Here is a 14518-nt window from a genome sequence, read left to right on the forward strand (position 1 = left end):
ATAACGAACAATTTGTAAGGCAGTAGGAAATTACCCTGTATGATTATTATAGAAGCTTGCCCCAAACCATGTCATAGTAACAATCTCCGTAGTCTGAAGAATTAAAAGTTAAGTGGTAATTTGTGACTAAACAAGTAAATGTACTAAGCATTATTCAAATCTAACTCCAGATGGCACATCTCAAAATATTGTTTAGCTGTTACTTTAAACAACTATTGATGGTTACATGGTCTAGGCCTGTATGCTTCGCTTTTTGAAAGGGCAAGGGCACAGCGCCATTGAGTAATGGGCATCCTAAGAGGAAATTGTTGATTTCTACTGGAGCATTTCAAGGGCACCAACATTTAAGTCATGGGGGCATGGAGGCAATTGCCTTCATTGCATTCGTGACATATAAGGCCTAGGGTAAATTTCAAAAAGGATTCAGTCCTAAATTAGGACAAGTTACTCATCCTAACTCGAGATAAGATAAGTCTATATTAACTCTTTGTGAAATCCACCCCTGATGGTCTTTACGTTTAAGCCCATCCAATCTTGCAAGGACTCATTACATTAGTCACGCGTTTGAAGAACGCCTTGACATTGAACACTTAAGTGCTTTGCAATGCCAGCATCTCAGACAGCGGAATACATTAAGGCAAGTTTGTCTCCTTTTCTACACATCAGATCCTGGGTCACAGCTGGAGGTTGTCACGGTACTGAGAGCAGATCAAATCAAGGTGAACCCTAAATGCAGCCATCCAACTCCTTTGATTATTAAATATTTTATAACTTTTATCTCAGTTGAATTTTAGGTACATTTATTTACAATAAAGACATACATGGTGGAAAACTTCAAGCATAATATATTTGGTTGCCTATAATCACTTTTGAGAAATGAGTAAAAAAACATTTGTTCTGATCTTGCTAGTCCAAACCGGATCTTTGAAAACAGTGATGGGTTTTTCACTCTTTTTGTGTGTGATTCTGATGATGGATTGAGCTTGAACTTTTTTATTTCACAAAATTTGATGCTCACCATTAAAGGGAAAGCAATTTTGTGCATCCCTTCTTTGTCTGTTGTGAAAACTAGTTCTGGTCATGCATGTGAGCTATTGTACAAAATGAACTAAACCATTCAGAAATGTTTCCTTTCCAAAATTAAAAAGGGTGGATACATTTAAATGTAGGCCTAGTTATTTGATTATGTTTGCATACATTTTTAAGAAAATAATTTTACAAATATAATACCATTCCTAGAAACATTTAGGAATCCACATAATGGATTGGTCACCCTCATAAAATATGGTTTTATATACATAAATAAATAAATAAATAAATAAGTTGCTTTTATAGACAAAAAGCTTTACTGGTTATGTGGATAGATTTTTAAAACATTTTAAAATATTTTTCCATGAAAAAGATCGACAATGTAACTATGGAGTAGATCAAAATTAACATTAAATAGGAGTGCGAATGTAATAAATAAGAGTATGGTGCTGTTTTGATAATCAGCAGCTGGTTAAAAAAACAGCCAGACAGAAAAAAACACACACAAAAAACAAAAACAGACAGACATTGTAACTAAAGGACAGACGATGTATGAAGTCTACCCACAGCATCATAGTGCTGAACCCTGGAAACATAATCCCACAAGACATGCCTGACAAACAACAAGGGTCACTGTAATCACATCGTTAATAGCTAAAAACAAAAGCCATGTCTCATGACCTGACCTGCAATAACCGATCAATAATTAAAATTCTGACTTACTCCTGCTCCGACTTCTGGCGGTTATAGTCAGCAGAGCCTTTATGCAGCGGAGATACTTCCTTCATCATCTTGGCGTACCTAGAATCTGTAGCCATTGTGTTGTTCCTCACGCTGTAGCTACCTGTTTATACGCTGTATCCTTGGTGATGGACAATAATATGCTAATGAGTCTCTACGGTTTTTTTCTTTTCAAAAAGCACTTCAGGCACACTTAATCACCTGACCTTCCAATGTTGCAGAAAATTTCCCGATGATCGATGGTGGAGACTCCCTCTATCATAGCCATTTATTATTTCCTGTGCAAAGGTTTAATAATGTAGCGTTGAAGTCTTCATCCATAACCGTTTTCCTCTCACTTTATCAATCCCCTGACACCTTTAATCACAAAGTCATGAATAAGAAATTTGGGTCAAGACTTTTCTTAACAGGCAACAACATTGTTTCTTGATGACGTAATTGCTTTTAAAGTAATCCCCCAATGGATGCCAAAAATGCATCTGACAAGATACCTACAAAATGAATGAAGATAATCTCGGACTGGCAAAACATGACAACGGTCCAAAGGTTGAAGTATTTTCCAGAGCTATCTGATGATCATCTTGAATACGTAAAGAAGAAAAGTCCAATGCATAAGGAGTTTCAAAACTCTCTCCCAGTTGTTACATAACAGTTAGATCAAAATGGCTCCTCCTGTCCCTAAATAATCATCAACCAGCAAGAATCAGGAAGAAGAACAAGTGTGACAGTACAGGTGCAGGCAACTTATCTTGCAAATTCTTCGAACCAGCGTTTTACAAAACCTCATCGGTGCTACTTATTTATCATCCAGGTAGACATTCATTGTGAAAGCTCTTGTCTATATCACCTGTGCCTTCACATCATCTCTCATCCCCGTTATCGATCATTAATGAGTGAATGCAAGCGTGTTTTCATGTGAAATGCCTCCTGCTCCAACAGACATAACGACACCTCTCCCTCTTTCAAAACCTCTAACGGGGGAGAAATATTCTCAAATGGCACATCACAGCTGAAACCACATTGGTATATAAAGAAACTTTCTGCTGTGCTTACAACTAAGCTCTGTACAGTTGTTCAAGTTTAGGGCAAGATGAGCTGTCAAAGTATCCAACCATAAGAAAAAAGGTTGTGAAAGCCAATTCAAAAAAGGTGTGCGTAGAATAACTGTTTTCCATGGAGATGTTATATTTCCATACTATGAGCGGTGTGAATCACAGCGAAGCTGAGGGTCTCATGCCTTGAGACAGATCACCTGTAGTCCTTCTGCTGTAAGACGGTAGACTAGTTTACATCCAGATCACGCACACAGCCATCCACAAGTGAGTAATAGTGTTAAATGCAAATGTGCAAGCCCCATCTTCCCATTGTCTCTGTCAGTGCCCGTGAGGCACTGAGCGTCGTCACTGCAGCACCGTGGTTGGCTGCTGTTGTCAGGCTCAGCAATTGGCAGGAAATCGGAACACACCTCATTGCCAATTTTACCTTCCAGAGGTGAGGAGATAGCGAAAAAACAGCACGAGGCACTTGTAGAATTGTTCTCGGACGGGCCCTGCGGGAGGCTAACAGGAAGTGGGGAAACGTCCTAAAAAATGAATTTGATGACGAGACAGTCCAGCATTACTGACCCACTGGCAAAAGAACTGCCATTATGTCCCAGCAGTTATATTGACTGACAAATGCTAATCTAACTTTTATTAAAACAAAATTATTCTGTTTTATTAGCAGTTTAAAATATTTATGCATTCAGTATATGGAAGGGCTGGTACATAAAACTTATAGAATTTTTTTTATGGATGGTAAGTTAATATATAACAATATCGCTATGCGCAATAAATTATTCTAGGCAGTTAACCGACTGTTTGTTTTAGTAGGATGTCGATAATACACTGCAGAAAGTACAAATGGTGAACAAGTCAGCATGTATGTAACCTTTGGGTAAAGAATACCTTTATAAAGACAAAAACATACTATTTTATAAAGAATACTTCTTTATAAAGAATACCACTCTATAAAGATAAGAATACTAAGTTATAAAGATAAATAATACTATTCTTTTTAAAGATAAAGCATAGGCCTGCTACCTTAGTTTATAAAGATAAAGAATACTACTCTATAAAGTTAAAGAATATTACTTAAGATAATGTGGGTTTTCGCCCCAGAATCAAAGTGCATGTCACACATCAGTGTAATTTTATATTTTGTTTGATTCATATTCAACATCACAATTAGCGCCACTGACAGGATGACAGAAAAGAAGAAGAAATGCTCAGATTTAGATGTGGGAGGAAAAACCCCATTGGGGAAAACCTGACTGAAAACCCCATCCACATGCAAGGCTTTAGCTTGAGGGATTTGAACATGGGTCCATCCAGGTGAAAGGCAGGTGAAAGGCAGGGATAAAGAGCAGTCACCGGCTGATGAACTGAGTGAGCTTTCAAAAAACACATTCAAATTGTGAGTTCTGGGATCGCTTTCACATATAGAGAAGATATTAAAAACTTATCGCTAGTCCTAAGTTAGGATGAGTAACCCATCCTAACTCGAGATGAGACCAGTCTTTACTCTTTTTGAAATCACCCCTATGCATATAGCGTTCAAGGAAAAAAAAGCGCATTTTGAAATTATTATTATTATTTTTTTACTATCCTCCTTGGCAAATCTTCACAGGTGGTGAAATTGGCAAAAATAAATGGCAGGGAAACAGAAAACACTGCTTCAAATAAAAACCTACAGCGGATGATGCATATTGTGGGCGTCCTTGAGCAGTCTTTGTTTACAACAATATTGAGGATGTAACATCGATTTCTGTCCAGTATGCCAACAACTACTCTCCTTATTTGATGTCAATTATTTCAGTTCAGCGGAGCCTTGACAGATGCTGACTGTTTTATTGTCAGAATATTTGTATTGATTTATGATAATGATGGACATGTTTCCTGAAAATGACAGTCTTTAGTCTATATTTACATATTGTAGAACTAAACAAAAAGCATGTATTTATTTTTGAATTGGCATATTAAATCTCACCTTTAAGTTTTCAGAAAATACATCATTATACTGTAAACAACCTATGAGTATATATCATAATAAAATTTTATGGAAAATTTACAAGACAAACCATATTATGTTTTGTCTGGGATATTGTGTTTGATACAATCAGGCTTATGTTAAAGACAGTGGACACTATTGGTTTTTGTCAAAGACCAGTCTTCTCACTTGGTGTATCTCAACATATACATAAAATAACCAACCTGTGAAAATTTGAGCTCAATCGATCATCAAAGTTGCGAGATAATAATGAAAGAAAAAACACCCTTGTTACATGAAGTTGTATGCTTTCAGATGCCTGATTTCGAGACCTCAAATTCTAAACTTGAGATGTCGAAATCAAATTCGTCGAAAATTACTTCTTTCTCGAAAACTACGTCACTTCAGAGGGAGCCGTTTCTCTCAATGTTATATACTATCAACCTCTCCCCATTACTCGTAACCAATTAAGGTTTTATGCTAATATTTTTTTTGAGTAATTACCAATATTGTCCACTGCCTTTAACTGCAGCAATTTGCAAGTTATGGTTACCATACTTTAACCTAAATTTTAACAGTATCTCAGATACTATTTCTTTGGAGGATTGATACTGATATGAACTTAATCAATGAGCTTTCAGATGGAAACATTTATCAAATTCAGATTCTTGTGGCTCCTTATACAAACTAATCACAAATCAGTATGCCTTTCATCTCACAATTCATGGAAAATCTCATCAAGATTTTTAATTTTGTTTCATTCAGAGATTTTTTGTTGGATAAACTAACCATGTATCCTTTTCCTGAGCTAAATGAATGAAAGAAGTTACTTGCTAATTGAACAGGAAAAAAACGAAGGCTCCTTGGAAAAAAGTCTTTTGAAACTGGAGATGACCAAGTCTTAATTCTGCCTCCCTTAATTAAATTACTGCAAGTTACCATGCGATGTGACAAGGTCTACCAATCAGCTACTCGGCAACAACGAGCTAAAAAAAGGTAAATTGACAAGGTGACCTGTACCAAGGATGACCGGTTACAAATCTTTATAAATTGTCAAAGTGGTCAGTTTTTTGTTTATGAGCTTCAAACCTTTCCCCAAGGCCTAGTAAGTAATTTAACTTCTGCCTGGCGTGTCATGGCCAAGTGGTTAAGCACAATAAACTCAATCTCTGGTGTTTATGATCAGCTGATTGTAGGTTCAAGTCCCGGTCTTGACAGTTGGGTCCTTAAAATAAATCACTAGACAACTGGCCACAGATTACACACAATATGCTATAGACATAAACCAACCATATAAATTTTGAAATGGGAAGTCCTGGAAAAAAACACCTCCTATTTTTATTCGTACCTTACTGGAAGATATGTGCTCTATATATGAAAACCTTGATTAATATGTACTCATCATTTAAACATTTTGCTCTCCACACATTTATAAGTAATTCAAAATGAGCAACCATAATAAAACATATGGCTCATGTTATGAAAAATTATATTAAGTAAAGAGATATCAGGTTCTCTCGATGCAATCTCCCAAGGTGTTGCAATCAAAGACACTCCATTAAGTATAAGAAGGAGATGACGAATATCTCCGCCCCATCCTGCATAGTTTTAATTGACACCTGGTTATCTGTGGTATCCTTCAAGACGACGCTCAAACCACAAATGCACCCAAAGCTATTGATTTGTGGAAGTTAATTTAGTTACTACATTGTAGGTTTAGGGACAGAAGATTGCAAGGACGACGTAAGAGCAACCTTCAAATTAAAATTTATTTTGTTTGTAGCAGCTCTTAGGTTTTGGATTAAAACAAACTTACTCAGCTGGAGGCCTGAGGCTGTATTTATGGACACATTTATGTCAAAGAAACATCTCAGAAATTTTAAAACAGATAATCAAGCCCTAGCAATGGCAGACAGTTGAATAACTCTGCCTTTGTATATACATCCTGTTTTCCAACCGCACAAGGAATAATCTAAATTACAAATGACCTTATGATAATCCATCTCAAAACTCATATGGGAGACAAATAAAAGAAATACAGAAATAAATATGAATAATGCACTCAATCCCAAGACAGTCATACAACTATGCAAACTCAGAAAATATAAATAACAAAAAGAAGTCGCATCTTGGTAATTTCAGACGTTGATGATTCTGAAGTTTGTTATATCATGTAACTTTATCCCTTGACAAGAGCATGGTCTGAGATCAAGCTTGTTCAAATTATTAATTATTAATTTGACAGTGATTTATGAAAGCAGATGGGGATGTCATAGGTTAGTTCCCTAGAGAGATTGGTCAATGGCCGATGTGAATTTAACTGTGAATGTAAAATCAGCGACAATTACACCATTCCAAAATCTGAAGTTTGGTTAAGCTTCTTATGAGGAGATTTTGATTCTTTTGGGAAGAAATTTGTCTTCAGTGACAAGGAGTATTTAGTCAAAATTTTATAATTTCTTGAAAAGCTGGAAAGTAAAAAATATTGCTGACAAAATGTTGTTGCTAAATAGACCATTATCATGCTACTATCTTGGTCACGTACTCTGTATCCACTCAGTAATGAATGCTTTTGTATATTGTGAGTCGCCTACAACTCAGATAAGAATAGTAGGACTATCTCGAAGTACTTGTGTTAAAGCCTTTGAACCCTTTCGGTACAGAAAAAAACCAAAAAGTTTTTACAAATAATTTACAGGGTTTACAGAAGGTAGTGGTGAAAGACTTCCCTTGAAATATTATTCCATGAAATGCTTTACTTTTTGAGAAAACAGTAAAACAATATCAATTCTCGTTAGCGAGAATTACGGATTTATTTTAAACACATGTCATGACACGGCGAAACGCGCGGAAACAAGGGTGGGTTTTTCCGTTGTTTTCTCCCGACTCCGATGACCGATTGAGCCTAAATTTTCACAGGTTTGTTATTTGATATATAAGTTGTGATACACAAAGTGTGGGTCTTGGACAATACTGTTTACCGAAAGGGTCCAATGTCTTTAAGAGCCTGAAATAACAGCTCAAAATAACACAATCAGAAAAAGCATTGACATTAAGGTATGAACGCTACGACGTGAAATATATACCTTTTCTGAAAAAGCCATTACTAAGTCAGATACTTTAGCTCCCAGATGTACATTAGCATTTTGGGAAGTTTTCAAATCCAATCACAAATTTCATAATAAGATAACTGTTGCCCCTGAGGCAAAGTGTGGGCGAATGCTGGATCAAAAATCAAGAAACCAATTTCTGAGACAATTTCTGAGACATCCTGAGGGGCTGAGCGTCTTACAATGTGACTTGGACATGACGCTGGATGTTGACTCGTCTTGCATGTTGATGCACTTTCACAACAAGAGAGAACTGTACCATGCACTACTTATAGCTTAAGGCATAGGTCAAACCATAGAGCATGTTTGTTAACATTTGCAACTGTAAAATTGGAACAGTAAAAATGCAAGTCAAGGTTTTTAGAGTTAAATTTCCTTTGAGACTTTTCTTCTTTCAGCCTTGTCTTGACTTGAAAGATTATGCCCACCATGCCAAAACAACATGGTAAACTCTTTCTCTAAATGATGAGTGCGGGTTCTTTTAAATGCATTTTGCACAACACATTGGACCTATGGATTTATGTCCCATTCCAAGGTGTCTTGCTGTAAAGAGACACGTGCCACGACCGGGGCTTGAACCTACACCCAGTCTTTAAGAAAGACTGCATTTATATCGTCAGTCATTCTGATTGGTGAGGTTGTAAACATCTAAATCCATTGTTTTCCATTAATTAGTTAAAGGCAAAGCACTATGTCTTTGACTAATCAATCACTTCCCCTGAAAGTGTACACTCCATTTCCCTTGACTGGTTCTAGAACCCAAAAATAATAAGAGCCAATTATATGATAACATTTGTCAGTACAACATGCTGTACAGAAAAAGTTATCAATTTTAAGAGTCCCTGCCTGTAAGAGGGTACCAAGTGGTGATTCATGGGTTCTCAGATCTTCTTTTAAAAAATTAGAGTGATACATCATCATACCAAACGAATAAATCCAAAATCCAAAATTTTAGTTTGCTGACGCTTTTGGTTTTGGAGTTACCAGTTATCAAAGTTTCGGCCTAAAAGCCCTCGAGAAACGAATAGTACATTCCCTGTAAACACAAAAATGTGCGCCAAGGTCATCCCAACAAAAGTGAAACATTTTTTGAAACCTAACATCATTGTCCTTTATCAGCAGTGCAGGTAATTACATGTAACTGCTGCAAGAGCGAGATGCTAATGTAACCAACAAAGTTCAATAAATGAATTATTTAGACTCTTCAAATGTCTATGCATCCAAGCACATTATTTTTGGCTTGGTCGCGCCTTATTTGCGAAGACACGACTGATGGATATTAAAGCTGGAGTTGTTGCATGCCTGTAACACTACAGGATGCAGTCACTCCAACATGAAAGAGGCGGTTTTATGTAATTTCAGCCAGGTACCCAATATCTTTCTACCTCAGCTGAACTTCTTAATCCCGGGACTCCTTGAGATGCCAGCCATACAGTCATTCATAGTTTACTGTGAGACTCAAACACACACACTGAATAAATTATTCAATAACTGTATAGGAAGGCAAGCCAATTATGTGACAGAAACAAATGAAAACAGAATTAATGACATGTCAAGACAGTAATGCAGTTCAAGACTGTAACCGAATACTACATTGATATTTAATGGTGCCACAATAATTAGGTTGTCAAAGACACAGGCGAGCTGTGCTCATTAGGAGCAGAAAAATAGTCACTTTGGTTTTAAAGGTTGTTAAAAAAGCAAAAATGGCTCTCCCCATCATTAATTCAAGTGTTGCATTCTGGAAAAACATGGATTTATAACAGTTGTGTTAACATGGTTATTGATTTTAACAACTTACAGAAGTAAGTCAAGAATGCTTGTTTGACCGGCTGAAGAGAAGAAAACCTCTAGAAGGTTAGTAATCATATACAATTGAACATTGCATCAAACCCACCATCAAGTATAATCTTATGTTCAATATGCTCAGAAGAAGAAACTCCCATTTCATTTTTACAAATTGAATCCTTGCAACAATTGATACATCTCTGCACAGAGTGCGTAATTTGTGAACATCTCGCTGAAACTCTCTTCTGAAGGCCCCCACTATATGAAGCGATCCCACAAGATGATTAAGACAGGTGGGCCTTCTATCGTGCCTCTATGTCAATAGAAGTAGAGCTAGAACACATCTTATTATTCAGAATAAAGTGTATAGCTGTTTATGTTAATCTACAGTGAAGTTGCCGGGGTTACTTATTCTCTGTCAAGTACTATCTCCTGGGAAAGAGGTAGCCTGTTATTTGGTACCCTAGTAATGCTGTAGCCCCTGGCCCATAAAAGTATAAATTTTTGTTATCTTGATACCTTATGCAGCTGAAACTCCTCTTCAAAATTGATATTCAACAAATATTTTGTGTGATAGAGAACATTCTGTGCAGCTTTTAATCTAGGTCTTTCTAGGCCCCTGACATACATGTACATCCAGCAAACGGCTGAAAGAAAATGGGTCAAGAAAGAACAGTCAGAATTCACAAACGGGTCATTTCCGTGTACAGTCAACTTTCAAAGAACCCTTGAAGACTTTCTATATGAATGCGTGCTCAAGATGTAAGGATATGGAGTAAAGAATTGTTGAAAATTTAATTAAAGTGCACGACCTACAGGTGTACCTGTCAAGTGAATTAAAAGGATGAGGTTTAAGATTGGGGGACTATATATCATCATGGGTTGGCTTTCTTGACCAATGCCTATAAAAGATCAATTAAAATGTCCAAGCTAAAGATGAGTTTTCAGTCGTGATTTGTTGTGACATCACACTTTGCTAATAGCACTTAAGATTGATACACAGGATTGACAGTTAAGATAATATCAATCTTAGCGTTTGTGAAATCGACTGGGTTACAATTCTATCACAACTGTGTACAAGAATTGCCTGAAGCAAAACTCTGACAGTTACATGAAATAACAGGAACACCTAGGCCCTATTGCTATTGGAAGAAAACTGTGCCGCCGACTGATGATGATGATGATAGATAAAGAATAATAACCTTAACACACCCAAATGAATCTTAGCGCTTTGTAAAACCATAGAGTAAAACGTCCATAATAAAATCCAGCCCTGTTCAAGTTTAATCCTGTTTTGAGTATTAATCAATCTATATTGGATTAAGAGTGGCTGTGACAACAACTGTGGTTAGATTGGTACAGTTATATGCTAATCTCCTTGAGCACCAAGAGATTAACTTAACTCTCTGTGCCCAAGTAGATTAACATATAGCTGTATCAATCTAACCATTGAGCAACATGATGTACTATCTCAGTATGTTATCCTCAGGCCAAATCACATCAGTGTGGTTTAATCCTGTAAAGATTAATCTCTTTACTTCAAGAAAACAAAACAAAAATTTCCTGTAAATTTTTTTTTAATTTTTTAGACAGCTAAATTTTATATCAGCTCTTTTCCCTTGACCTACAAGTACTCTTTAAATTCTTTGGGTTATGTTTTTTATAATGGACAAATGCAAAATATAAAAAATTAAAAAAATAGAAACAAGAGGGACTTCAATCTCTTTTTTAAATTACAAATCTAGAAAAGAGTATCAAACTTTTTATGAAATAAGATATCGTCCTCCTTTGACCTTTTAAAACATCTTCATAATAAAAGTAGACATGAATGATTTTGTCTTGTACAGCTAGAAGCAGTGGTAGGCCTACAAGTTAAAGACGTGACAATTTCAATAAGCTGGCCAACTTCTATCGTTTGAGGGCACTAGACAGATAGTGTGAAGAAGCACATTGAAGGTTAACTCTTACTAACTAGCTAACATCATCAGGTGAGACCATAGAAACAGAACCCGGAGAACGCTGAGCTCGACCACCCTCTGTGTCGTCTGTGGACGCGGCGTATCAATACCGCGCAATACACGCGTATGGCAAAATTATCATCGTGTGACACGCGCGTATGGCAAAATGGCAATATGTCAGCGCACATAGACCATTTCTAGTGTTTTCATTGGTCAATGATGATGTCATTGTATGACAAAATTGTATGGCAAAATATTTTGCCATACACGCGTTACGAAAATGGCGTGTGCGCGTCCATAAAAATGGTCTCATAACGAAACCGCACGCACAATGAGACACTCAGCGTTCTCCGGGTTCTATTTCTATGGGTGAGACCAGTGTACCCCCTCTATGAAATGATGTGACACACATCGGAGAAACAAGCCTCTTACAAGTACTCAAAGTGAGCCCTCTTGTGGAACAATGCCATCAGTCCACAAATTACCATCAGCTTAAGGGGCCCTTTTTAATCTGAAGATCTTGTATCATTGGACTGCTGGGAGTGATCGATGTACAGTGAATGAGATGTTGATTTGATGCATTGCTGTATAATGCATTGCTGATGCAGTTAATGCATAACCAATGACGTTGTTTATCATTGGATGAACGAATTGTTATTTGTACAAGCCATCTTCGCATGCACTTATGTCTGTCTTATCAAACAATGATCATTTGTCATTCACTAGTGGGAAAGTACACCATAATGTTGCATGCGCAAAGTGAAGATAGTGTCTACTTGACCTTATTTTGGACTGTTTCCAATGGTTAATATCCTTTCTTCACAACTATACTTCCAACTTATTTTGACTGCATGTATGTTGTTTTCTTGTGTCAAAACGGCCACATAAATAACAATAATAACAGTGTTGTACATGTTCTACATCAAAAATGTTTCAAATTACCAATATCATCAATGGCAAAAATGGCTATAATGAGAATAAATAGCAAATCACATTTTGAGAAAAATGCAAACAGAGGTAGAAAGCATTTGAAACAAAGATCTCAGATCTATAATAAAATTCCCTTTAAACAAAACTTTTGATATAATTTAGTACAAATTTAGTACAAAAAAATTACTAGTATTTCTTATACCATTGCCAAACAAAGGGTCATTGACAAAAACCCCATGGTTAACAGATGGCTTTCCACTCACTGTTCTTTAACCAGTTAAAGGCAGTGGACACTATTGGTAATACTCAAAATAATTATTATCATAAAACCCTTCTTGATACGAGTAATAGGGAGAGGTTGATAGTATAAAACATTGTGAGAAACAGCTCCCTCTGAAGTGACGTAGTTTTCGAGAAAGAAGTAATTTTCCACGAATTTGATTTCGAGACCTCAGATTTAGAATTTGAGGTCTCAAAATCACGCATCTGAAAGCACACAACTTCATGTGACCATGGTGTGACAAGGGTGTTTTTTTCTTTCAATACTATCTCGACGACCGATTGTGATCTATTGCCATCTAACCATTAGTTAAATTATTCCAAATAAAAAATTGAGGCCTAATTTTAGATTTAATCCTTAAAAAAAATCAAGGCCTTATTTCATATTTATTCCTAAATAAAAGTCATGGCCTATTTGTTTTGCTTTCAAGACGCAGGAAAAAGATGTTGTCAGTCAGCAGCCCAGAGATTTACACCTTAGAAATAAAAATCAGAAATTCAACCTGCCAATAAACATTTTTTTGTGATAAAAGAAATACCACATATCTATTTTGCCAGCTGCCAAAAAATGTGGGTTAAAAGAAACTACAGCTGGAGGCGGGTTCTTAATATTACTTGTCAGTCTTCATTACATTCTCCCCTTCCCCTATACATTCTTGCAGGTGTCTGGCCTGCTATATATCCAAGGCTGGAACAAATAAAGATTGAATCAAAAGTGAGAAGTGACTAGCAGTTCCCGTTTTTGGAATAAAGAGGTATGGTCAACAAGAAAATAACAAAAATTCCATAATAGTACATGGTTTTCAAAGCATCATCAAGCTTAAAGATCATTCATTTCTGTGTAATCATGACTTATTCGGAATGTTTGGGGTTTTGGGGTTTTTTTTCTTTAGAGTTTCTGGGAAATCAATATAAAGATGAAATTTTGTTAAAACGGGAGGCATTGGAAATTAAAAATCAAGTCGTGACATTTACTTTGACCTTTTTGAAAAATGGTTAATAAAATTAACAATGTCTATAGGGCCTACATGTATTATGTAAAGATCAGGAATTAGATAGTTGACTGACAAACTACGTTTTATTCAAATACACAACTGTAAATAAAAATTGTTCTAATTTTGTCGAAGACACGTTCTTGAATCAATTTCTAATGCAGTCACAAAGTCTTTGGAGAAATGTCTGGTATTTAGTAATTAAATTCACCAGACACTCTTGCTGCTCCACTACTAGACATCTTCATAATGCTTTCATTAAAGCACACGATCCACCCAACACCTTACCTATGAATGTAGTTTAATGAAAAGACATTTGCAAAGTCATATTCAATCTGTGTTTCCAATCCTCCAGGGTGACACAAAGTTATTAAATTCTGTTGTTATTAAATTCTTCCATGATTAGATTATAAAGAAGTTAAACCCATTTAAAGCAGAGTGTAATGATTATTCCAAACATCTCAGTGTCACTTCTTTCCAGATTGTTTCTGATGTAAACTTCCCTTGTAACTTATTAAGGTTCTGTTACAGAAGTTTGATATGATAGAGCACTTCTTAAAATAAAAACTGTTTACAGTTATTTTCACAAATTACCTTTACATGTATCTTTGGGAATTAGTCCAAAAAAAGAATGACCATAAAAACTACTTGGTAAAGAGCACTG

General features: G+C 36.1%; 1 protein-coding gene across 6 annotated transcripts in view; it reads right to left on the reverse strand.

The window, feature by feature from the left end:
* The window catches only part of LOC117302904 (potassium channel subfamily T member 2-like), a 54176-nt gene extending 51152 nt beyond the window's left edge, over nucleotides 1–3024 (reverse strand). For 5 of the 6 annotated variants that reach the window (XM_033786878.1, XM_033786874.1, XM_033786876.1 and 2 more), the window contains exon 1: nucleotides 1753–3024. In XM_033786878.1, coding sequence (XP_033642769.1) covers nucleotides 1753–1847 — 95 coding nt within the window. In that variant the 5' untranslated portion in view covers nucleotides 1848–3024. The remainder of the gene's footprint in view (nucleotides 1–1752) is intronic. The other variant, XM_033786879.1, reaches the window with a different exon arrangement.
* Nucleotides 3025–14518: the final 11494 nt, after the last annotated feature.

This window comes from Asterias rubens, chromosome 19 (genome assembly GCF_902459465.1).
Source record: "Asterias rubens chromosome 19, eAstRub1.3, whole genome shotgun sequence".
NCBI lineage: Eukaryota > Metazoa > Echinodermata > Asteroidea > Forcipulatida > Asteriidae > Asterias > Asterias rubens.